This window comes from Eschrichtius robustus, chromosome 21 (genome assembly GCF_028021215.1).
Source record: "Eschrichtius robustus isolate mEscRob2 chromosome 21, mEscRob2.pri, whole genome shotgun sequence".
In the NCBI taxonomy this organism is placed as follows: domain Eukaryota; kingdom Metazoa; phylum Chordata; class Mammalia; order Artiodactyla; family Eschrichtiidae; genus Eschrichtius; species Eschrichtius robustus.
This window is the reverse complement of record NC_090844.1, coordinates 9025905-9053755: the sequence shown is the minus strand read 5'-3', so window position 1 is coordinate 9053755 and position 27851 is coordinate 9025905. Positions and strand designations below refer to the sequence as shown.

General features: G+C 40.7%; 1 protein-coding gene across 1 annotated transcript in view; it reads right to left on the bottom strand.

The window, feature by feature from the left end:
- Nucleotides 1-27851, bottom strand: part of CSMD1 (CUB and Sushi multiple domains 1) — a 1889718-nt gene that overhangs the window by 887892 nt on the left and 973975 nt on the right. Inside the window, exon 6 of the mRNA XM_068531988.1 lies at nt 20316-20523. Coding sequence (XP_068388089.1) covers nt 20316-20523 — 208 coding nt within the window. The remainder of the gene's footprint in view (nt 1-20315; nt 20524-27851) is intronic.

Here is a 27851-nt window from a genome sequence, read left to right as displayed (position 1 = left end):
AATTCATAGATTTATTCAACACATTCTATTTGTACTCTGGGAATCCACCTACCAATGAAGACATTATGGCAAGAAAGTCAAGAATGTGTCCATATTTGTAAATATTTCAATACGCTCAGCAATGCAGCAATGCAATTTGGTAAAGGGTTTGAAAAACATAGATCCTCCTAGGGGCTAATGAATAGAGTTAGGCATATTTGTGGGAAAGTAATTTGAATGCAAAGTGTTGTCTGCCTTGCTCACCCTCTTCACAGTGGTATCGAAATGGTTCTTGCCCAGCTGGGCTCTAATTATCACTAATTGAACGTTCTGATATTGGTGTAAAAGATGAATCCCCAGTATACTACACGAGTGCATTACAGTACTGATGCTTTTAAGGGAAAGCAGCTTCCCTTTTTGGGGACATCCTTTATTTACTGAGGTCTAGTCTACTCTTGATCACTTTCCCAATGCTCCCATTAGCTTTAATGAAAGGAACACAATATGGGAACAGTGAGTGGATAGGGAATTAGTGTCATAATACGCATTTGATTGCAAACCACAGGTTCCACTGCTTTTAAACTGTCTCCTAGAAGCGTGGGCTTTACAGCAATTAGAAGATGAGAAGAAAAATAATATTGTGTAACACCTGGGCCACATGATGTCTCTTCCAGATGTACACAGCAGTACGTGGGCAACACAGAGCGACATTACACGGCTCTACTTTACCCATTTAAATATGGTACCCTTGTCCCTCATCAGACTTTATAACTCTGGTCGGGGTGAAGCACACACAGACACAGGTACCGCAAAATCTCAATAATTGATATTATGTTTTAGGTCAGGAAATGTAGGACATCTTCTCTTGGAGCAGACTGCAATATCTTCTAACGTATTCTGAATATTGTGTCAGGGGTGCCAGGCAAGTATTATTTGATGTTGATTGCTACTACAAGATGCGAGAGAAACACTGATGAAAAGTTGAGGATGGCTGCGAAGGCTAAAGGGAGAGAGAGGGAGAGAGCAGGAGATATGGCTGTTAAATTTGCTTTTAACTCCAGGATATGGTGTGTGTTGCGGACTGAATGTTTGTGTCCCCCCCAGAAATTTACATGTTGAAGGCTTAATGTCCAATGGGATGCTTTTAGGAGGTGGAGCCTTCAGGAGGTAATTAGGTTTGGATGAGGTCAGGAGGGTGGAGCCCCTGTGATGGGATTAGTGTCTTTGTCAGAAGAGGAAGAGACCAGAGCTCTCCCCTCATCCCCCCCACTCCCCTGGTACCCATGTGAGGACACAGGGAGAAGACGATCATCTACAAGCCAGGCAGAGGGCTCTCACCAGGATCCGAATGGGCCGACACCTTGATCTTGGACTTCCCAGGCTCCAGAACTGTGAGCAACAAATTTCTGTTGTTTGTAAACCACTGAGTTTATGGTACTTTATCCTGGGAGACCAAGCTGACTAAGACAGTGTGGAAAAGTACCTAAATTTTAGAGGCTGTTTGAATTGCAGGCAGTCACGGATAAACCTAGTAACCACAGAGGCATATTCCAAAAAGACCATTTGCCTCTAATAAGGTAAATATATATTCTCAGCCAACGCTGCCAGAGGTAAAACATCAAAACTAGGGAGAATACCTCACGGGGATCTTCAACTGTTTACGGTATAGATGGGATCTTAAACTGTTTATGTTACAGATGTGCCTCAGTGCTTTTAACCCCCAGGTTCATCAAAATCACAGCTTCTATTCCCAATGGGTTACTTTTCTCCTTTCTACATTTTTCAAGTATAAAATTGGCTTCATCATTGTCTAGCGCTTTACAGTTTATAAAGCATTTTCTGATATATGATTTAATGCCAACCCTTTTAAGACTTGCGGGAGCTATGCGTTGTGTTACCAACCATGGGCACGTGTGGAAACATCGTCGTTAGTGGAAAAGTGAGCTTGCCCCGCACCAAGCACATTTTAACACTATCTTAGATCATAATTAACATGTACCTGCAGGAAGAGGCTGCAGGACGTGCCTGGATTTCAGATTTAACATGGGCTCTTACATGTGATGTGTTCCAAACAGCATAAAATAGCTTCCCCTGTCCGTGGTCAGGGACATCTCAGGATTACTAAAGCATCTTTGGTGGAACTTTCCATCAAGTGGCTCTGCCCCTCTCTGCTCGGGTTTTGCTTCCCCATTTGGGGTTGTGGGTTCTCATTCTGTTCGGGGCTTCAGCACTGTGATGGAAACGACCTCCTCCTGCAGCTAATTTCTTCTGTTTCTCACTCCCCAAGGATACCTTTTGCTCTATTATGCTAATATTATCCAGTTTATTTTTTCTTTTTCAAATAAAAATTCACTTAAGTTTTTGCCTATCCTTTTCAAAATGTGGACAGTTGCGTATCTTTTACTCTCCCTAGGTTTTCCTCTACAGGACCGAGGCGCCTCATAGCTGACGACCCCACTGCTGCAGGGTCAGCTTCTCTGCAAATCCCTTCCCGTGTTCAGCTGCGGGTAGTCTTTTCAGGCTGAACTCCCATCCCTGCAATTTCCACTGGGTTTTCCACAAAAGATTGCACCCTGGCCCTCATCTGGATTCACACGACTACCCATACGCAGGGTTCCCTGAAATGATCACGTGCAAACTACGGCTTCCCCACAGTCAGAAATGCCCGTCCTACTAGTTTATTCCAGTCCCTTGCTATTTGTATAACACGTGCCGAAATGTCAGCAGACCACCAGCAGAGAGTTGGTGTGAAATTTAAGCTGCACGCACCATATACCTCAAGAATATGGAATCCTCAACGTTTTCCCCAGTAGAGAAAATGCAACCTTGTTTACTTCAATCTTTTCAAACTCTCTTCACAACACACGGCTCACATTTTACATTTCAAATTGATAAATGAGACCAGTAATGTCCCCCTCAGATTGCTTTTTAACGATTTCTCGTGCCATAATTCCTCTTTTTGATTCTAAGAGTCCCCAGAAGAAAGACCATTAGGTAGTTCATTCATACACTGGATAAACATGTTGTGGGGAACCTTTGATCCTACACACCACGCACTTGGCAAAGACTGGAAGAGGAGGACTTAGAGCCTCCTTCTTTAATGGGTCATCAGATTCAAGTGTACTCCTGCCAAAAATGTTTGATTTCATCTGCTAGGCTTCCTGTAATAGAAAGCTAGTTAGAGTGAACCACGGTCTGCGCTAAGGTTCGAGTTTTCAGGTTTACATCCTGGACCTGCGTTTATGAGTTGTATGATGCTGAGTGGTTTACGATGTCTTTCTATGCCTTTGTCTCCTCGTCTGCAAATGGAGATCATAACTGCACATACATGAAGGGTAGTTGGTAGAATTCAGGGAGCTAATATACGGGAGGCACTTACAACAGTGATGGGTCCACAGAATCGACACACGGATCATGATTACTACGATTAAATACTCCGTGAGAAGCAGAGTATTGATTCACCATGAATTGGTTTGCATTCTTTAGGTCTGGACGACCCATTTAGAAGGTCACCCCGTCATTAAGAAGCACTACTTTTAAAAAAGATCCTATTAAAGTCTGCGGGGCAAGGTGCTGTCAGAGAGGCCAGATGCCAGCGCACCACTGGGATGCCTCAGAGGCTGGAGCGCAGAGGGAATCATGCACACCTGGAGGAACATGCCCCCCTCCCATCTGGGAGAAGCCGATGGTAGGAAAATGGAGAAAGAAGGAAAGAGGAAGGAGCAGTGGGAAGATGCTGATAGCAGCAATGACGGTGACCATCGTGACCACAGCACTCCCAGGGCCAAGGGCAGAGCTGAGCCCTGAACATCTTCCCTCCTCCATCCCCACAACCACCTGGGAAATTCCACTCTGCAGGTAAAGAAACGGGCCTTAGAGAGGGGAGCCATCAGCCCAGGAAGACAAAGCTTGATAAATGGTGGAGCTGGGATTCCGGGCCTGCTGACTTCTTTCTCTTGGAATTTCCAGCAATTCAAATGGTCTCAAATATCTCCTGTTTCTTCTGACATTTAAAATGACCTAGACTGTCATCAAACGTTCACCTGTGTATTAAGCCATCCACGAAAATAGGCTTATGGAAGTACATGCCCAAACCTTGGAACAGAAAACTGCCCACAGGTGCCACACCAGCCCTTGTCAATGGCGAGCCCCATTTTTATTTTTGAATTTGTTTTTTTTTCTTTCATGGACTCCTTTCATCACAATGTTTTAAAACAGCAGCCCACCTGAGGTCATGGTGCACATTCTGGGGAGTGCATTTTCATTACAAGTTCCACGATGATGGGCCTTTGCTACTACAGTTAGATTCTTCCCTTAGGGAATCTTTGAACCGTCTCTCAGGATAGTCAATTGCAGCTCCGGAGCATGGAGCAGTCACAGAAAATTCTGGTCCAAAACTACCAAGGTGCACTTGTAAAACATGATCTATGCAGTGAAACGATACTGAAAAATCAGTGGCAAGCTTCACTTCAAACGCCAGATTGATGTTCTTAGTAAAATTGCACACTTGTACCCCATGTACTGAGCCAAACTCCGATCTGTTGCCAAAGGGAAAACGTAGGCTACAGATGAGTAGTTGTTTTCCAATTTGGAATATCTAATTTCAATCGGTTAGTACCTCTGGTTATAAGATGATAAAGCTAGATAGAGCCACATTAATATATGTTTCTATAATGGAATATGGCATTAAATAATGACTATGGTTTTTTGAATCCTAGCACCCTTAAATACAATATTATGATCTTTCAAGTAGGTACATTAAGAAAAAAAATTGCTACAGCCAAGTATAATACTTTGATTTTTTTGTTGTTGTTGTTAAAGAGAAGAAAAATATAACTAGAGCTTGCTTTGAACAGACTGCCAATTTTTTTTCCCCAAAAAACCAATGTATTTTCTTGGTTCTGGGCTCAGCATTTGTAGCATGTGTACCCACATATACAAACGTTCGTCCATGTGTGTGTTAGACGGCGTACACAAAACAAAAGAAAAAGAGAAAGCAAGAGAGAAAGAGAAAACTTGAATCAATGTTTAGAAAATCAGTACTTGATTTCGGGTTTTAGTTCAATTCATGGTAACTCTGCAAAAATAACACAAATCAGAATTTGGTGATGACAGGCAAGAGATGGATTATCCAGATTCAGAAGTAATAACTGACCTCGCGTGGTTGCTCTGACCGCATTTTTCTTACTGTGTTCTTGTTCTTAGCTTTCAAAACAGCATAGCTTTTATGTTACTCAGGTGTGACTTGTCATGAAAAATCACACCATAGATCCTGGACTCCTCTGAATTTCAGGGTATGGAGGGATGGATGTCAAAGGAACCTCCCTGCCCCTTCCCACAGCTGGTGGTAAATTAGAAAGTACCAAAGAAGCACCAATGGGTTATAAATTAAATTCCTGTTTTATGCTTTAGGATATTCCCCCAGCGCGTACAGGGCACATTTGCTGAGAATAAATGATTTTTCTTGCAGGCATATCTGTTTCCATTCATTAGGGTTACATGTTACACTGTTTTTTCTTTTCTTTTTTAATAGAAAGTAAATATATGCATCCCTTCTTGCCTGGTCTAACACACATGTATACACACACACACTTTTGAATGGCATCGCTGCTTAAAAACTGCCCGCTGCAAATGGTTTAACAGCTAAGGAAAATGTGCACGTAATTTACTTGCTTGCTCTCCTTCTGAACACCAACAGTTTCCCTGTATGGAGTGGTGGTCTCCTAGTACTTGAATCTCTTCACAACACTAATCTGTAGACACACAAAAGCTCTGCGAGGGAGATAGGAGAAATCTCACCTCAGCCTCTGAGAATTATTTCCTCAATGCTAAGATCTTTCCCTGCATCTGTCTGGCCCCCAGATACTTTTTCTTTTCCAATTCGTCGTGCTTTCCTCCTTGGGACATCTCAAACCATTTTGCATATGCTACAAGATTTTTCTTCTTTACTCAGTCTAGCCTAAAAGTTTCCCTCCTTATATTCTTAAGTCAGATGCTCCCCCCGGGCTCTTCACTGTCTCTTGAACTTCTGATTCCTTTCCTATTTCCTTCTACCAAAAGCCCCCTCTAAAATTCAGGATCACACAGCTGGGAGCTACAGGCTGATATGAGCAGGATCCCTCAGCTCATTTTGGACCAGCTGCCTTGGAAGATCTTCCAAAAGCATTTCCATTTTGAACCATCCTGGTACTCTGCAACAGCAAGAGGAAGAGGCGAGTTGGAAAGGCCCCTGAAACTTCCCTTGCTCTAGCTGAGAGCATCAGGGTTTCTTCATAAGTCATCCCCACGTTTCTAAAAGTTGAGTTCCTTGAAACTCTTCTAGAGCACTGATTAAAATGGAGACCCCTGAACACAGTCCGACACCCCCAAACTTTCCAGCCATGAGTCCTGGGCATTTGCATTTTTGAACTGAAGTATGTATAGTTGATTTACAATGTTGCGTTAGTTTCTGGTGTACAGCAACATGATTCAGAGATGTATATACATATATAAAATATAAAAAAGAATGTATATATACATATATACATTCTTTCTATATTTTTTCCATTATGCTTTATTATAGGATACTGACTATAGTTCCCTGTGCTATACAGCAGGATTTTGTTGCTTATCTATTTTATATATAGTAGTTTGTATCTTCTAATCGCAAACTCCCAATTTATCCCTTCCCACTCCCTTTCCCCTTTGGCAATCATAAGTTTGTTTTCTATGTCTGTGAGTCTGTTTCTGGTTTGTAAGTAAGTTCATTTGTATCATATTTTAGATTCCACATATAAGTGATACCATATGGTATTTGTCTTTCTCTGACTTACTTCACTTAGTATGATAATCTCTAGGTCCATCCATGTTGCTGCAGATGGCATTATTTCATTCTATTTTATGGCTGAGTAGTATTCCATTGTGTATAAATATGTACCATATCTTCTTTACCCATTCATCTGTCGATGGTCATTTAGGCTGTTTCCATGTCTGGCTACTGTAAATAGTGCTGCTATGAATATTGAGGTTCATGTGTCTGTTTGAATTAGAGTTTTCTCCAGATGTATGCCCAGGGGTGGGATTGCAGGATCATATGTTAGCTCTACTTTTAGTTTTTTAAGGAATGTCCATACTGTTTTCCATAGTGGCTGCACCAATTTACATTCCCACTGAACAGTGTAGGAGTGTTCCCTTTGTTCCACACCCTCTCCAGCATTTGTGATTTGTAGACTTTTTAATAAGTTTCAAGCTTAAGTGGAAAGTTGGAATATCTCTGCATTGCCATTTGCAAAGTCCACTGCCAGACGTTTCTGGCCTTCAATAGCTCCATTATTTTCCTTTCTCTTTCTACCCCTGTGATCATACAGTCTTATAAATTCTGTGTCCTGCTCACAGAAATTTGTAATTGTTTAAAAATATCTCTCATTTCTTCTTTTCCCAATCTATCTAATACATCAAAATCACCTTTATTTTCCTGAAGCAGTGTTTTTCTTATATTAGCAGATATTAGGAATACAATAAACATTTTATCAAGAAACAATAGGGCTTTGCAGATAAGATAATCCATGCCATTTTTCTAGATTCCACATATATGTGTTAATATACAATATTTGTTTTTCTCTTTCTGACTTACTTCACTCTGTATGACAGTCTCTAGGTCCATCCACGTCTCTACAAATTACCCAATTTTGTTCTTTTATATGGCTGAGAAATATTCCATTGTATATATGTACCACATCTTCTTTATCCATTCCTCTGTTGATGGACATTTAGGTTGCTTCCATGACCTGGCTATTGTAAATAGTGCTGCAATGAACACTGGGGTGCATGTGTCCTTTTGAATTATGGTTTTCTCCGGGTATATTCCTAGGAGTGGGATTTCTGGGTCATATGGTAGTTCTATTTTTAGCTTTTTAAGGAATCTCCATACTGTTCTCCATAGTGGCTGTATCAATTTACATTCCCACCAACACTGCAAGAGGGTTCCCTTTTCTCCACACCCTCTCACATATGGATACCAAGGGGGAAGGGGGCTGGGATGAATTGGGATATTGGGATTGACAAATATACACTATTGATACTATGTATAAAATAGATAACTAACGTGAACCTACTGTATAGCACAGGGAAACCTACTCAGTGCTCTGTGGTGACCTAAATGGAGAGGAAATCCAAAAAAAGAGGGGATATATGTATACGTATAGCTGATTCACTTTGCTGTACAGTGGAAACTAACACAACATTGTAAAGCAACTATACTCCGATAAAAACTTTTTAAAAAAAGAAAAAATAGGGCTTGCCATCAAATATTTTAAGTTATTTCTTATTGTTCTGTGGAAAAAATGGATTGCTTCACTCATATCATCGACTATCTCCGGTGCTTTGCCATATCTGTACTTTTAATTTTGCAGATCCTGTGTCTAAAATAGCCCCACGAATTTTGTGCCCAGACCCTTTCTGTTCTCTGGGTCTGTGTCAAATCCCAACTTTTCTGCGAAATGTTCTTTGATGACCTCACTGGGTAATTATTTCTCTTTCTTCAAACTTTGCTCTCTTTACCCTGATTGCTCATTTGTCATGTTTCATACACAGCTTGATAATCACGATGGATACAGTTTACTGAGCATCTCTGTACCACAGGCAGCGATAGGTTTCTGACCTATATTTTAATCTTCACCCAGCAAGATAAGTATCATTAACCTCATTTTACAGTCGGGAAACAAAAACTCTGGGAGTTTGAGTAACGAATCCAAATTACCCAGCTACAGAGAGGAAAAACACAAATGTTAACCCATCATCTCTCTCACTCCAAGGCCAACTCTCTTTCACCAATCTGAGCTGAATAACTATGGACTTTGCTGACACAGCAGAAGAGAAGATTCTGCAGATGGAGAAAAGGGATTGAAGGCATGGCTACAAGAAACAGCAAGTTGGAATAAAGTCACTATCAGCTTCAAGTGCAAAATGGAATGTAAATGTTGCCAGGGCTCAGATCAGGACAGTACCTGTAATATATCAAGAAAAGCACAGCCTTTCCTGAGCCCATAGTCCCAGGTTTTAATCTATATCCCACCAAAGATGAGCGCTTCATAGGCACATACGTTTGGTGAATTGCAACCTCCTCTAACTGACCTCTGAGCCACGTTGCCCAGTAAGGTATTAAAAGACTGAGAATTTTTGGCAAAGGGACCTGTTTAACTTTTTAGCCCAATGTCCTCCAAAAGAGTTCAAAACAATTTTACTTTCAATGTACAACTATTAATAGACTGGAAACATGCTAATACTGCTGAAAATAGTTGGAAGCCACTGAAATACTGTGTTTCTTTCTCTTCTGACCCTCTCCCTCAGTCCCAGCAGTCAGCGCCACAGCTGAGCTGGTTCAGCTAATTAAATCGGAATCTCTGAGGAGTGGCGCCCAGGCAGTTCTGATGTGAAGCCCAAACTGGAAACTCAAAGCTGAACCCAATCTTTCCGAATCTGCCCCATTCTGCACCAGCAGCCCATTACAAAATTATAAGATATATTTCAACAAAGACCAGAGAGCTTATATTATCATACTCTGAAGTATAACTACTAAAAAGTTTTCACTTTTCAAGAAAACTTGAAATTATTGTTAGTAATAATACTTTTTCCTCCACCTATTGAGGTATAATTGTCAAAACTGTATAGGGTTAACATGTACAATATGATGCTTTGACACACATATACACTAAAAAATACAGCATTTACTGCAATCAAGGTAATTAACATATCCATCATGGTACACAGGTTTTTTGTTGTTGTTGTTTTTGTGTGGTGAGAACTCTTAAGATCTATGCTCTTAGCAATGGAAAACAGTATGGAGGCGCCTCAAAAAGTTAAAAATAGAACTAGCATATGATCCAGCAATCCTAATTCTGGGTATAAGACCAAAAGAAATGAAATCCGTATCTCAAAGAGATATCTGCATTCCTGTGCTTGTCGCAACGTGATTCACAATGGCCAAGATATGGAACCACCTATGGACAAATGGATGAAGAAAATGTGATACGCGCACGCACACGCACACACACACACACACACACACACACACACACACACAGAGGACTATTACTCAGCCATAATAAAGAAGGAAATCCTACCATTTGTGACAACATGGATGGACCTGGAGGGTATTATACTAAGTGAAATAAGTCAGAGAAAGACAAATACTGCATGATCTTACTCATATGTAGACTCTAAATTAAAAAACCAAGTAGAACTCATATAACCAGACAGTAGAATGGTGGCTGCCAGGGGCTGAGAGTAGTGGCAACAGGGAGATTTGGTCAAAGGGTACAAACGTCCAGTTGTAAGATAAGTTCTGAGGATCCAATGTACAGCACGATGACTAGAGTTAATAATACTGTATTGTATACTTGAAACTTAATTAGTTATTATTGCAGTTATCTTATTGTCCACTCTCTGCACCACCCACAAACACTCTAGACCCTCACTTCTTCGTCTGGTCCACAGACCAGGGGCACCCACATCACCCAGGAACTTGCTGAAATGCAGAATCTCGGTACCTTCCTCAGATCTCCTGAGTTGTAATCTGCATCGAAAGAAGATCCCGGGTGATGCCTACACACAATAAATTTAAGAAGCATTGGACTAGCATATATCACAATTTCAGGCACGTGTTACGCCCTTTAAAAAGTTTGCTAAATAGATACATATGTACTTCGGTACAAGTTCTATGGTTCTCACACTATATTTTTACTAAGTTGTAGACTTTTAGTAGTCTGATGACCTGGGGACTTCCCTGGTGGTGTAGGGGTTAAGAATCCGCGTGCCAATGCAGGGGACACGGGTTGGAACCCTGGTCCGGGAAGATCCCACATGCCGCAGAGCAACTAAGCCCGTGCACCACACCTACTGAGCCTGCGCTCTAGAGCCTGCGAGCCACAACTACTGAGCCCGCATTCCACAGCTACTAAAGCCTGCGTGCCTAGAGCCCGTGCTCCGCAACAAGAGAAGCCACCGCAATGAGAAGCCCGCGCACTGCAACGAAGGGTAGCCCCAGCTCGGCGCAACTAGAGAAAGCCTGCGAGCAGCAATGAAGACCCAACGCAGCCAAAAATAAGTAAGTAAATACATTTATATAAAAAAAATAGTATAATGACCTGGATATAGATACAGTATTTGGATTTCCAAAAAATTGAATGGTGTATATGGACAATACCCCTGAACGTTAAAAATGATTTACTGTGGTGGAACACATTGCCAAAACACAAACAGGGGTCAGCATCTGGTTCTAACTCTTCTTTCAAAGCAATATTATGACTGCAGTTTTATTTTCACAGAGGTGCAGAGCAAAGATAAGACACAGGTTTGAAAAGTTCAGCACAAAAGAAATGATGCTTTTATAATTAAAATATTGAAGGTTATTTGCTGAAAATAGCCTTTTAAAACTAAATACAGGTTAAAAACAAAATTGTGGGGTTTTTTTTAGAAAAGATTTTATTTAACTTCAACAGATTACTGTTGTGTTCTAAGGTAGAATTCTGAAGTCTCTACGGCGCTGTTTCTTAGAGCAATAAAGACGCAGCTAGTTACAGAAATCCTGTACGTTGCAGGCCTTCTGCTGAGCACTTCACAAGCAACCCCTCATTTGCTCCATTTCGCAAGCCTCTGAGGTCCTGTCAGGGCCATTTCCATCTTACAGACAGGGGTCTGGGACTTAGAGGAAACCCACTCTGTGCCATCAACCTCACAAGTTGCAAAACCATGACTAGGTCCCGAGTCTGAATCAGTAGGCTTGGTTTAGCTACTATTCCAAGCTGCCTGCTTATGGAAAGAAGATGGAAAGATTAGAGGTCACAGGCCACCCCTGCCCCAGCCAGACGAGAACAGCCTCACAGGACGGCAGGTCCAGCTCTGATGACAGACAGAAGGCCTGGCTTCTCTCCTAGCCACTAACCCCAAACTGTAGGGCAAGGCACGTGATCTTTCTAGGATGCAGTTTCCTTATCCAACCAATAAAGGGATCACATTAGGAGATTTCCCAAGTTCCAGCTATTTTAAAATTTATAATTCACAAAAATAAAAACCTCCAGGATACATACATTTTTAAATAAATGATGGGCTATAATTGTCTAAAGGGTTTCAAATCAGAGTGACTTAAGCTCTTGTGTTTATTAAAGTCCAAAGATGGGAAACGTTCCTGTTTCCAGCCACTGCTCACAGACAGGACTCACCAAGCTCACATGGCACGTGCCCATAGGATGAAACCCGAGTAATAAATTGTCACATTTGTCAGAGACGAATTAGACTGCACAAAATTACCTTATTCTCCTAACCAGTCCTCCATTAAATTGTATAAACTTTAAGAAGAAAGGGAAAATTAGATATCCAGAGTTTGGGGAGAAAGTTTAAAGGAAGATATCAAAGTGTACAGCTGGAATACCATGACGTACATATCTGGCTGATTTGGAGAATAAATGAAAGCCCGCAAGCATTATCGGAGGATGGCTAAAATAGAGTTGGCACAATGGCCTCTTAAAAGGCAGTGTGTTTTTAAAAGGGAAATTTATTTAAAAGTGTTAATTTAAGTGTAATTTTGCTTTCTGGAAAAGACCACATACAAAAAGAGAGAGGTGTGACTATAAAAAAACAAAGACAAGAACAAAACACAAGTGTATTGTGTGAAATGAATTTATATTCCTACAGGGGAAATTTTGCCACTGCCTGTAACACTGATAATTTACAGGAAATGTAATCTTCAGTAACATCAGGTGAAGTGGTTGGGCTTTCTTATGACAGGAGAAATATCACAGCAGAGTTGAGGTTTCTGACATGTGGTATCTGCCCTGACTTGGTAAAGAACCACACTCTGGGACTCTCTAATCAGTTCCATCTTTAGGGACCAGGAATGCTTTTTTCTCTTCGTCATCCCTTGGTCTGGTCTTTTTGCATGTAGTCCTGGTGTAAAATACTACATTTTATTCACAGCTACCACCATTAAATAAATCATGTAAATTTCCTATGTTCAAAATATTTATTGATGAACATAGTTTAACTTCATCAACTGTATATATTTGGAATTCTAAATACTGATTTCAGCCAAAATGAAAGCTATCTAAGATGAACTGCTCTGATGGTATTTCAGACATCTGTGAAGAAATATGGAAATGAGACACTTCTGGGCAATAAAATGGCACCAGGGTACCTACTAAGAAACCCATCACAATCCTTAGGAGGGAGATTGCAGGGCACGGAAGTCTTCACCTGGGGTATGTTTGCCTGGTCGTGAATTGGGGATAGAGGACGTGGGAGACTGAAAATAGGCAGAAGTTTCTCCTGGCCCATCAGAGACAGCCTCCTTTTCTCCTCAAGGCAACCTCCAGCAAGAAAGACTCTTCCATCAGCACCTACTACAGATGGTACATTTCAGGTGAAAACGGAGGGAAATAAGTGCCTTGAAAAAGTACACCTGATTGGAAGCTTTTTGAAACACAGCCTGCCTGCTTGGCTCAGCTGCACTGTTCCCAGTGATTCCTTTGCTGCCCGTTGGGGTAAAGAGTCCTCAGGCAGCTAGCTGCCAACGGGAGAGGGAGAGGATGGAAAGGGGGTTTGCGTAGGCCTTGTGGACGGGGGTGTCACCTAATCATGTAGGTAACGGAAGTGTCTGGACGCATCTGGACGATGCATGGGAAAGAATGTCTCAGACCAGGTTACAAATTCCCCGTTGCATAGACTTGGCTGTGATCAGACAAATTTCCCTATTGAGTTTGGAGGGTTTGGGATGATCGGGGCTGGCCATTATTTTCCCACCACCTCTAATGTAAATGAGTCAAAGTTGTAGATGGGAAGCCTTCATATTTACACTGTTGGCAATGTCTTTACGATATGCCCCCTTTTAGAAGGCTTACAACATCCATTATTGTATTTATACTCACAACTATACACGACAAGTAAGTTAAGATTTATTACCTTACCTTATATCTAATAACACAGAAAAAGAAGACTGTAAAAGAAGGGGTCATGATGTCACCACCATGGAGTAACAGGACCAGATCTAGACCTGAAGTGGCCTCATGCTTCCCTTGGTGTCCAATGAGGCCAGACAGAATTGCAGTCATCCTGGGATAATACTGGCGTGTAACATACTTCTTTAAATTTTAATAATAAAAATTTTAATAAAAGTATTTTATTTACTTTTCTTTTCCTGACTTAAAAACAGTAAAGAAATATCATCTTGATATATTTAAATAAAGGAAGAAATATAGCTTGGGGCTGTCTCTGTTTCAGCCCCTGCTCTGCCACCTGGTAGCTGTGCGGTAAGATATTTAACCTTCTCTGAGTTCATTTTTCTCGTCTATAAAATGGGGATAATAGTATCTCTAAGTAGTGGCAACTGATTACATTTGCCTGGTACATAGCAATACTTATTGAATATTATTATTCAGTGTAAGGTAAGGTTTTTTAAGAATAATACATTATTCAAGGAAATTTTTAGAGAAAGATATTTTGAGTACAAGAGGGGTTTAGGAAAGGGGCTGTAATAATATCATGTTAATTATGGCCTTAGGCCTCTGCATAGTACGTAGAGGTTCAAGAAAAGTAGAAATTCATGTACTGTTATATACATATATATACACACATACACACATATGATATTTGTTTATGTTATGCTTGCTCCATAGAAAATGCTGAGGTGCAAACATTCCAATAGGTTTGTGCAACGTAATTATTAAATTTAAATTTAAAACGGAAAACATAAAAGAAAGAAAACCAATTCTTTCAGTTGGTGGTCATGGGGCCGTGCTTTATGGCCTCCTCCTCCTTATGCCTGAAAAACGCCATCGTCTTTCAAAAAGAGTGTGACCAGACAGTACTGTTAACATGAGCGAGGTGAAGGTTATGGAAACGGAAAGAGTGGAAACAGTCGCCCCGTGGAGGTGGCGAAAGAGACGGAATTCAGTGCCGTGAAGGTCCCTGGACTGAGCTCCGGAGCAGAAAAAGGGCAGCAAGGAAAATTCAGATCAGGTCTGTAAGTTAGTTAGTACCAGTGTTAATTTCTTGGTTTCCACGACGATCCTAGGGCTGTATAAGACGTGATTGTTAAGAGAAGCTGGGCTGGGTGATACACCAACTCTCTGAGCTGGTTTTACAAGTTCTCTGTGAAATGATTTTAAAATGAACAGTTAACAAATAAAATGAGGAGGGATTGGAAGGGGTTTCCTTTCTTGTACCCTGGGCAGGAGAGCAGGACTGATTTCAGGGCGTCTATGCTCTTGTGCATGCCTCAATAATCCGTCCTCATTAGAAACTAAATACACACCAAGTCAGTTATCAATTAAGTGACAAGCTGGATAAACATCCTAGGTGTTAACTGACCCTTCAAGGGTTCTTTGAAGCTCACTCAGCTTCGCCAGTCCCTCTGAAGTTCTGTTTTGGCTTCAGCAAGTCACTGATTAGATTGGTTTAATGGTGAAGTTGTGCCTGGTTAATGGGAACAAAATAAAGTGTAGTTACAAAACTACTTTTTGCTCTCTTATATGTAATCTTGCATCGCCCAGACAGGCAAAGGGGTAGAGTCATGTTGGTTAGTGAATGATTGAACTTAAGCCTTAAAAAATATCATAAAGTAACAGATTTTCTACTGCTATAAGAAGTCAGCTCTAATCTAAATCAGCCAAGAAGCATTCTTGCATTGATGATCACTGAGGTTTTCCAGGGAGGCAGATATATAACTGTCTGCCCCACTGGTGGTACTTCTTCGAATGCTCTACCATCCATATGTTAATCTAATGTTGGTTAAATTGGGCCACGTGGGCGTTCCCTGTGGAGGCTGGTTCCTGAACAAGCGTGCAAGAGACACAAACGTGCTATGGTGAAGACAGGGGTGCGTTCAGTGGGGCAAAGTGAGGGGTGCTTGCCGGGCAGAGGAGAAGGCCAGACTGGAGGGCAAGGTGGGCCAAGCTTTGAAAAGCCTCGAATGACACGCTAAGGCCTTCGGGTTTTATTCCGATGGCCCATGGCTCAGTCGCTGAAGGTTTTTAAGAAACTGATGCATTTAAGTAAGTTTTGGGGCATATTTTAAACGCATTTATTATCCCTTGTTTTCTTTCCTTCTCTACCCTATACACACACTCCCTGCCATGAAATGGGGTAGATAATTATTCCCAAATACGCGTGCACATTTTGAAGATAGTAAATGCTCTCTTCCTCGTTTCTTGTCAAGACTCTGTGATGTTCCTAGGAACATCCCTTTAACCATCATATCTTTTTTTTTTTTTTTTTTTTTTTATAAATTCTGTAGGTACTATTATCTCCTCTTTATAAATTTATTTATTTATTTATTATTTTTGGCTGTGTTGGGTCTTCGTTTCTGTGCGAGGGCTCTCCCCAGCTGCGGCAAGCGGGGGCCATTCTTCATCGCGGTGCGCGGGCCTCTCACCGTCGCGGAGCACAGGCTCCAGACGCGCAGGCTCAGTAGTTGTGGCTCACGGGCCCAGTTGCTCCGCGGCCTGTGGGAGGGATCTTCCCAGACCAGGGCTCGAACCCGTGGTCCCCTGCACTGGCAGGCGGACTCTCAACCACTGCGCCACCAGGGAAGCCCTAACCATCATATCTTAATTTAGAAACCTTAGTAACTTAACTCTGAAATAAAATCAATTTTCTGCCTTCTTGATACTTCCAGAATTAGGAGTTAGATGCTACCCCATCGAGTCACTTCAGAAAGTAAGAATGTGTGGCAAGCTTTACTGTTAACCAGGTTTTTAACTGCAGGAAAAAACCGTAATTACTGGACCACGTTGCAAAGACAACTAGGCATGACAGCGCCCTCTGATGTACACAGAGTCGATTAGGCTTAAGTGACGACACCCCGGCCACGTTTAATACATGGATAATTCTGGGACTTTACATCAGCCACCACTTTTAGACTGCCTCTGCTGTAGCCATGGCAACCCTTACATAAAACATAGCTGAGTCGGTAATTTCACTCCAAATGAAATGAAAATAAGGCTAATCCTATTATTGTCCTTAACAATTTTCCAAGCAGCTTCTTCTCAGAGTGCCCTTGCTTGTATAGTCTGTCTTTTAAAAATAGATTATTGGAAAATTATACGTGTGTGTGCACTGTCTCTACTCACAGCCATTAGCACTGTCCTACTGCCGCTGCCGTGTAACCTTGTGCCTGAAAGGAGGTGCGTCCGCCTACACGGCCGCTTAGTATTTTTCTTGCAATTCGGGGATGGGTAAATCTTTTAAATGTACCGGTTTAGACCATGAAACATTTCAGAGGCCGGCACTTGACAAGTTACGGTTAAATAATACTCTTTTGAAGATAAGCCCTATTATGCATTTGCATAAATCTGAGAAGGCAACTCAAGCGATCCTGTTTTGTGTTGTAAATGTGCCCGTGTGTGTTTCAGTAATGATTTAGGAAAACCATCTTTTCCTTTTCTGCCTCCACTGAAGAGCCTTCTGTTGAATAGGGGTCCTATGCCACGTCAGGATCTTTCTCTTTATAATTGTGATAAACACTCAATGCCATCCCTGACATTCTCCCTGTTGTCCCTGACTTTCCTGATGCAGCGTGTGTGCTAAATGGCTTCTCAAGTGGCCCATCTCCCCCCCTGTGGTGGTTGTCTGCCCAAGGCTTTAGGATCCAAAGTGCAGTCCTGAAACAGAGAAAAGGGAACTTCCTGACGGACCATTAAGCTCAGACCCGGGTTCTTCCATTGGGGGGACGGTCTTACAGTAAAAAGAACACACAGTTTGGGTTCAGGGGCCTTCAGATCCAGCTGGAGCTCCGCCAGTACTCCCTCAGCTTTGCCATCTCTTACCCTTCGTGCCTCTCAGACGCTTCATCAAAAGAGGAAAAATATACTAATAACTACCCCACGGGGCTTTTGTGCCAAGCCATCAGGAAAATGCAAATCATCAGGAGGATATAATGTTCACCACGACTCTCCGTCTGATAATGGCTGTCGAAACAGAGAAATCATGATGAACCAACAGGAAACCCATTTTATCAGACCAGAAGGCACCCAGGGTCAAAGTCCCACGGACAGCTTTTCCATCAACTGCCCAGTTCTTCCCAGCCGCTGCTGGATCATTGATCTTGGCGTCCTGGCAAACACGGGGAGATTTCAGACAGCTGGAAAACGTCTTCCAGTCTGAATCCAAACACCAGGAAGACACAGGGCAATTTCTCTGGCTGCCACGACAATATTCTCTATGTCACGACTGTGAGTTGTTGCTATCAGGCCCCGCAGGTTGCCGTGGCCTCACCTGGCATTTCCGACAGATGGCAATTTTAGCACATTCAAGACCCCGTCCGAGCACATTTTTCTGAGTCTGGTATTGAAGTAGGAGGGGACCCGCGCCGGGGGAAAGGACCGATGGAGATAAAACAGGGAGGAGGAGAGGATGCAAAAGAAACCAGCGGGGATGAGAAAAGAAGAAACGGGCAAAACCAAGTCAGGTAACATCGTCTCACTCCTGGGGACCGCCTACTGAAGACAGGTGAACCGAAGGAGGTCTCCCTGCTCGGGGCGGTCACGTGGGGTGGGAATGCGCCGCGAGGCCTTCTGCGAGGCTCTGCGCCACCGGGACTGGCATCTCTGCTCAGCATTCCTATTTTTCTTTCGGACTTGGATGTGGACATCCGAGTTTCCTTTCCTATATAAACGGCATTTGTTTGGCGAAAGCCAACCTTGACCGTGGAGTCTACAATCATCCTCCGATCTGCCTACTTCTTTTTCTCTCCCCCAGCCTGACACCTCACCATCCAGGTGATGCCCATCATCTCTAGAATCTCTCACAAGTAAGGCCTTTACCATGAGTCACTGAATTTCTGAGAAACCGTCACCATGTAGTTTTGCATGGCAATGATTTTCTGGAAACCAAAACAGGGTGACTTTAGAGCTAGGAAGGTGTTGCATCACTGAATCTCCTACAGTGATACACAGAGAAAGGCACTCAGTAGATGTTGAATGAATTAATTTAAAAGCTCACTTAGTATAGCCCCTTTTTATACAAGCAGTTAAATGATTTGTCCAACGTCACAAGGATGGTTTGTGACAGAACTTGGAGCAAAATCCAGGACATTCAGCTTTCAGTTTGGTATCTGTTTCCACTAACTCTGATGTTACAAAAAGGTAGATAGATAATAACATAAACCAATCCTTGAGCCTTTAAATTGTGTAACATGAAATAAGCAAAAGGGTAACCTTGCCTGATCTAAAAGTATTGTTCAGATCAATGAAATTAAAAACAAAGATCACAGAGGCAGTGGCTATTTTTCTCTTAACTGAAGTAGCATTTAACATAAGAACAGTAACACTAATGAAAGGAAATGACTTAAACTATAAATATGAATCCTCTGCTTTGAGTTTTGAGCCTTGGAAAATAAAGTTCAATGTTGCTAATTGTTTTAAAACGTAAAACAGTTTATGACGTTTGTCAGGTTTGATAGTTTTATCCTTCAGTCTCTGTACTGAAATACAGACTTAAACCTATAGAGATATTCAAAATCATTCATTTCATCTCCTCCACCAACGCATAAACAGCCAACATTTCCTCTATCCCAACTTAATTTGAACATACATATTGTCAAGTTTCATTATTGTTCAAGACCTGAAATAGATAACAGCTGCAGTTTTTAAAATGCTAAGAAATTGAAAAATTAAAACAAAAAAACCAGTTCAACCCGTAACAAACGACATAATTTAAAGTATACCCTAAGTCTTTAAACATTTATTCTTCGAATTCTCCCCTTTCAGTTGTACTTATAGACACAGCTAGAGCTGCTCTCACACGAGAAACACCATACACCAGAGACTGTAATGGATTTGATCAGGTTTTCTTCTGTTAACCACTAGCACACACACCAGAGAACCGATCATCAGATGACTGGCATTATCTGTATATCAGGTTAGTATTTATGGTTTGCCTGTGACCCTCATAGGTGGTTGTATGATTTGGTGGAGCATCTCCAGGGAGGAAAAGACATACACAATCACACATCTGCAGCAGAGGCGACAAATGGCTGGCGACACGACATTTTTAAATCTCCACTGTCTAAAAATATCTGTTGACACTGAATCAGCTCCAGACCAAATCCAAAACTAGCTTAGCTCACTTAGCTGCCATCTTCCGTGTTGCTTTATAAGAATCCAAAATGAGGGCATGATACGTTCCAGTGGCCAAGGCCAGATAACATCTCCAGCTCCAAATACCAGCACAAAGACATCTTAGAAACTTTGAAATCCGTCACAACGTAGATGACGTTTTAGCAGCCGAAAGAGCAAGGCAAGGAAAGAACACAACTTTCTGAAGTCAACTGTGGGAAGCGGTAAGGACATTTCCTGTCCAGTACTCACCATATGGATGGTGCTTCTGTCCCGCTGATCTCTAAGAAGTCATATCCTTCTTCGAGCTGAAAGTCAGTGAAGACTAAAGCAATGGTGTCCCCGGGTTCTGCGAGGATGGTCCACGTGCAGTCGGCGTTGTTCTCGTACTCTGAAGGGAAGTAGGGGCTGGAGATGCTGCTGTTTGTGCCCCGTAGGGTCCCGCCACAGGCCCCCTCAGCTGCAAAGGACAGAAGCAAGGGAAGCGTGCTGAAAATGGCCTCATACACAAGCACCTCCACAGAGTGTCACTCTCCAGCAGTGACACATATTTTCTGAACCCCGAATAGCGACACGCAGTCTGACAAAGGGTTTCTCCTGGTTGGGTTTAGTTCTACAGAAAGACTTAAAAAGTCTACCCATTACATCGCATTGTTAACTGAACTGCCACTATAGAAAGACGTGAAATTGTGTCTTTTCTAAAATCTGGAACGTGCAGTTACTATACACCTGACGTTCACAGACAGCTTAACCGTATTTTCAAAGGTTTTCTCTGCATCTTGGAAGACGGAAATAAGTTGGCAACGTTGTGAGTCTTAACAGTATGTGGCCATCATTTCTTCATTTTTTTTGAGAGCTGGCTTGAAAATACAGTGATCTTAAAAGAAGCAGTTGCCCTAATCTTTACGTCCTGTAGAGTTTGGAATGTGCACTTGGTTTTGAATTTCAGATAAGTTCTTGAATAATATGATAACAGAGACACATCAACTCATGAAAAAGTTCTGAGTAGGAAATAGTTGCGTGAAAACTTAAAATGGATTATCTTGGAAAAGCGACAAGGAAAAGGTCAGTTAGATAAAATACATTTAGGATACAAATTAGCATTGGAATAAATATTGTTTTGAAGAGAAATGGATCCTGTAGCTTTTTCCACAGAGTAAAAAATAGATGGTACTCAATTTATATAATCATCTATTACAAAGTGTTATGTACGTAGTAAACTGTATGTATAGGGTAGATAAATATTTGTGAAATAACATGATTTAAGACAAGTCTGTAAATACCGTCCCTCCCTTCCTTCTTTCCTATCAGATAATCCTGGCAAACAGTATACACTTGGCCCTCTGTATCTGCAGATTCAGCATCCATAGATTCTACCAACAGATGAAGAACATACAAAAAAATTCCTAGAAAGTTCCAAACAGCAAAACTTAAGTTTGCTGCATGCCCACAACTATTTACATAGTATTTTCATTGTATTAGGTATTATAAGTATTCTAGAAATCATTTAAAGTATACAGGAGGATGTGTGCAGGTTATACGCAAATACGATGCCATTTTACGTAAGGGACTTGAGCATCCAAAGATTTTGTTATCTGCAGGGGAACCTGGAAGCAATCTCCTGTGGATACCAAGGGACAATTGTATTTAACAATTAGGGACATCAGTGCTACAATTAGAGTGATAGACAAAGTCAGCCTGTTACCAAGATGGGAAATTTGCCTTTGGCAGCTTGTGGGACTAGACAGACGAGATCACTTGGAACAGATATTTACATTGGCTACTGAATAAAAAACTGTGTATATAAGCATATCACACTTATCTATCAAAAGTTTATACACACACACACACACACACACACACACACACACACACATATATAAACTTAAAAGTTTTCAAATCCCATGCTGTGGTTGGGTGATTAAAATGAAATATATTAAATCTGACAGCGAAGACTGCATAAGTGGTTTGTAATTCAGCTGGCGAGCAAACAGCTCTCCTTCCCAAGTGTTAGAGGAGAACCACTCATATCAAATTATTCTGGATTTCTGAAACTGTAACCTACGCACTGAAGCATTATTTATGATTTAAAAGACCTTGAAACAGGTATATTTGTGTGCATAATACACTCTAACCATAAAATAAGAGTGAAGAGGATAAGAAGCATACTGGGTTCTTGGGGAAAGTATCTTGGTGACCTTGACCGAACAGAGGTGACGCTAAACCTATCTGACAAGAGTGTGTATGCACCGGTACCAGACGTCAACCACGGACCTCGGCTGTAGCTCTAGGGCAGGGCCCTGGAGTTCCTCCCCTGCAGCCTTTCTCCCTCTGGTCGCTCAAACTGTCGGAAGATCTGAGGACCTGTAGGAGGTGTCTACTGAGCTGGGGTGACATCGTGTTTCCAGGGGCTCCAGGAAGTGGCTATATATTACCTGGTATAGGAATATTTTATCAGCTGACAGAGCTGTGCTGGTATCTGCAAGCTGCTATCAGCCCTGATCTCTCAGCAACACATCTACCTTCTGTTTAAAAGGGTGGTTGAACTGGATAACCTCCAGTGTCACTTCCTTTGATCCAATGACTCTAAGAGTTTAGACACTAAGTATCCAGATTTTCCTAGGACTTCAGGTGAGGGCTTGAGCAGGTCATGGAGGACCACGCTTGAATGGCCTAGCGAGTGAGCTCTGTACTCACTAACTCCAGAGGAGCCTGGGGTGCCCATCACAGGCGCAGCCAAGTGGTGCGATTTTATGGCTGCTCTGTTGGGACTAGGAGTAGATTGTATGAGGAAGACAAAAAGAATAGAAAATGAAACTAAAGAGAAAGAAAATTAAAAAGTTGGCAGAGAACAAAAACTATAATTCTTCCAAGGCTGCCATCACCATTGTGTTTTCTCTGGTAGATATTTTAATGACCACAGAACATTTTTAAATGAGTTACGGTTAGAATTGTGTCAGGCTAAACAGATGCAGGATGTATTATAATTCTTAATGCAGCATTTCAAATAAAATATTACAGAACACTATCAGGTGGTCTGATTGATGATATCTTCTTTGATAATTAAGCACATAAAACAAAACAAAACTAATTCATACCACTCATTGGATAATAAACTTAATACAAAACTGTACAGAGTGAGGTAACATGTGTATGTGTGTTTGAATATGTCTGTGTGTGTTTGAAAGCAACTGAAATGGTGCTTCTCGTGTTTTTCCAACAAAACATTTTAACAGTTTTAGCTTCTTCCCAGTTTTGTAAGATAATTTGTTTTCTAAACTATAACATTTTACACATCTAAAAATGTAATAGCATGTGAGGAAGGGTAATATAAGCCCCGTTTGAGACTGGGAAATACACTCAGGAATAACCCAGAAACAGTGGGGGATGGAATGTGGTGAATAAATTCTCCGCCTTCTCTCCCCTTGGTGGGGAAATTTTAAACTGTAACTTACATGGAGTATCAGATAAGCCCCAGAGAGATTTAGTACCAATTCCCACAAGACTAACCCTATTAAAACACACTTCAATGGCATTCTTCACTCTCCTGCCTTACTTCCTCACTAGTTCACTTTGCTTCCTGAATCACCTCCCAAATACATTAGCTGCACTAAGTCTGGATCTCAGAGTCTACTCTCGTGGGACTGAGGCTAGGATAATAGAGGTGTCATGGGTACTTGATAGGACCACAGGGAGCCCAGATATTTGGTTAAACATTATTCGAGTGTGTCTGTGAGGGTGAAGACCTGAATAGAACAGAAAGGTGGATTAAGAGAGAATTCACCCTCTTGGATTGACTGCCTTCATACATGGGCTCGGACTGGAACTTACAGCCCTGTCTCCCCGGGAAGCAGCTTGCTGACTGCAAGTGTTAAGACTCAGCCTCCAAAACCAATGAGTCCAGCCCTTTAATAAAATCTCTTTTTATTTCTCAAAATCTCCAAAAAAAAACCCCCTCAAAATCATGTATATTTTACTTACTTTTGTATCTCACCATATATTATTTTTAAAGTGCCCAATCAAAAATACTGACGATAACTGAACTTTACTAGAGCAACTGCTGGTATCTCGATGGACCCGAGGATGAAGCTGACACTTCTACGACCTTAGCCTTGGGCTAAGGCCATGGGTTACGTCAGCTGGTCTTTACAGCATTATGCAGTAGACTCTACTGTGGTTCAATAAGTGTTTATTGATTTTGCTTTTGTTGTCATTTGTAATCGTAAGACTAGTATAGCAGCAATAGTAGCAGTGACAGTTCGGAGTTCAGAGATAAAAATCTCTCAATCTAAAGGCCCCAAGGAACGTAGAGACACAGTATCATATATCCCTGTCCTAATTTTCAACGACATCACCAATTTCCAAGGCAAAATTAGGAAAATCTGAGATATCCACAATCATGAAATATTCACTCATATCTCTTTTTCAGTTATCTACTCGGGAAATGTACACGAGGGAAGGCCCTGCATTTTCTAGGAGGTACCTACACCTCATTATTACAGGTGTCTCCTATAATAAAGAGCAGCAAGGAGAAAGCAAATTCCTTTTTAAAGGTATTATAAAGAGATAACACTGAGATCGTGCTTCTCAACTTCCCCACCACTGACATTTGGGGCCAAATAATTTTTTGTTCTGAGAGGCTGTCCTTTGCATTGTAGAAGGTTTAGCAGAATCCTACCCTGTACCCACTAATTGCCAAGATTATCGCCCCCATCGTGACAGCCAAAAATGTCTCCAGCCATTGCCAACTGTTCTGTGGGGACAGAACTGCCCCTCATTAAGAACCAATTATTTAGATGAATTTAATTAGTGCTTTTCCCAGTTCTTTTCACTGGTATTATATAGATCCTTCTAAACAAGAGGAATTAAAACCATATTAAAATGCTGTGTAGTATTCTTTCTTTGAGTCGAGATAAACCATTGATTAGATATTTGACCTATTTAAACTTACTAAAACATAGGAAGACTATAAATATTTCTCCTTAGATAATATGTTTATTTAAAGTAATTTAAAAGAATTCAAGTTGCTGCAATAGTATTTGAAAATACTCTCATTTTGGTACGCTTTACACAGTTTTTTGATAAAGAAATTAATTAGGAAATAGCTATTAAATGTTCCAAACTAAAATATGTTATCTCTTTAGAATATCCGAAAAATCAGTATAGATATAATAAATTTATTGCTGTTTTTATTTAATGTATCTCTAACACTAGGATCAGTATTTTGATGGAAAATATGTGTGTGACAAATGTAATTTAAATTATTTTATATGACAAATTATCTTTTTAAATACATAAGTTTATAATTTCTGAGATATGCTTTCACAAGGCAGGCCTCACTGGTTATAAATCAATAACATTGCAAAAACATAGTAACTAAACAATTGAACACTTTTTCTCTAATTATTCATAAATAAAATACTAAAAACAAATGCTTTACTTGAAAATTAGATATAGAGGTCTCAAAACTAGAGATCGTTAGCTAGATTTATATATATATATATATATATATATATATATATATAACATACATATTATACATAATGGCCACAGACCTTTGGAATCATCTCTTAATGCTGTTTACACACACACACATACACTTATAAGCACACACACAATAGTACTGAAATAGTACTGAATGGTACTGAAAACTAAAAACTTACTTTCATCTTTTCTCTGGAATTTGTTTCACTCAAATTAACCAGACTGATCCTTTTAAAATTTAACCTGAATCTTAAAAATTTCCACTCAAAACTGGTAAACTTTCCGTATCCCCACTAGGAATAAAATCAAACCCGACCAGGACCTGAGAAGCCCTAGGTGATCTGACCCAATGCCCCCGTCTCACGCCCACTTTGCCTGGCCTCTGTCCACCCCACCTCTCCTCATCCCCCTCTAACCATAGCCTGCTGGGACCACAGCCAAGTGTGTCCCCTGCCCCAGGGCCTCTGCACTCACTGTCCTGCCTTCCAGTCTGTTCATTAGTCCCCTTCCTGGGTCCACCTTCTCTGACCTCTGTGTATGAACTGGCATCTACATTGGACCACGCCCTGTCTCCTCATCCTGCTCTGTAACTTCTTAGCACTTTGCTAAGGGCAAAGCACCTGAACCATAAGCTTTATGAGCTTGCCTTTGCACAGGTCTGCTATTCCTAGTAGGCAGCCTGGAACTCAGTAAAGTTTCTTTCTTTTTTTTCTTTTCTCCCCCCTCATTGTGTGAATGACTCAGCATTTCCTGTACATATACCAGTTACCTGGAGCCTATATTCAGTCACCCTCAGTAGGAAAAATGGGACTACAGTAATATATATTTCTGGGCCTAAGCATGGCATCAAACTATATCATTTCTAAGCGTAGAAATAGAAAAGTTAATTTATTTACAGAAATAGGAGGCATTTTCAAGCATGAAGTTTAAAAAAATAATACTCTACTAAAAACAACAGCGAGCCTCTAAGTGGAGAGGTATTTCAGACAAAAATTAATTGCCAAGAAGAAAGTTTCATCATGGTAGCAGACCAGGAGGGGTTTAGTTGACTGCTTGTTTTGCTTTGTTTGTTTTCATCAAGTACCTAAGCCACAAGTCCAGAAATATATTTTTACTCTCAGCAGAGCAGTGGGGAAATTTCAAGAAGAAATAAAGCCAAGGCAGGCAGAGAAAGCAAAATAATCAAAGCAAAACATTAAGAAAGGGAGATTATGAACAATCTTCCTGGAAACTGAAGAATTATCTCAAGCTCCGTAAACATCTGATGTAAACTTAAAAACCACATATAAAAAGTAAAATGTATTAAAAAAAAAATAAGTAACCATTAAAATAAACTAAATAATTCTGGCCAATATTTAAATAATATAGTTATATTAACATAATGTAAGCTTCTTTTATCCCTGGATGTTCACAGCAGTACAAATCTATCAAAAATTTTACTTTAACATTAATTTTGCTATATCCAGAGGAATTTTTTGTCTGGAAGCTGAAAAATTGGGGGGATCTAATTAAGTAAATGCTACTTAGAATTCCATCATCTCCCCCCCACACACCTTTTTTTTACACATTATGCAGAAAGAAAATGAAGATAGGTTCGAAACTGCCAGGTAAGGACTTGACTGCAAAAATTAGCACACAAAATACTTCTTAATAAAATAATGCAAATATATTGAGTCACTTCACTCTGTATTTTAAAAATCGTGCTCCTAGGACATCCACATGTAGGACTCACAGGTTACAAGTAGCAAATAAAGTCAAGTGGTTGGGCTTTGTTCCCACACCAAATGTCTATCAGAGCAATTATTTCTTTAAATCCGTGTCCTATATTGAATTTTCACAAAATCTTGCATTTGGAAAAAAAAAAAACATTCTATAGCTTAAAGAAGTTTGAATGCCATCAAGTTAATCCAAGAAGCAGATAAGGTTTTTAATAAAAGATGTGTTTGAACCTACTGATTTCTGTAAGTGGGCAAAATAATTCTAACTGTAAGCAGAAATCAGAGTGCACTATTTCCCCTAAGGAATTTCAAAACTTTTAAAAATTTTCATCCTAAACTGTAAAATTATTATAAGCGTTGCCTGGGTATAAATGCTGCTAGGAATGTATCTTAAGGGCATGATTCAAAATACAGAATAAAACATTATTGAGAGACATACTTTGCCATATTTATCATAAAGAAAAATTGAAACCAACTAAATGTTTAACAACAGATAAACCATTAAATAAAGTATGTTGCACCCAAACCAAACCATGCAGTGTTTACCGAGCATTTGTAACATTGCTTCAACAAATTCCTGACCTAG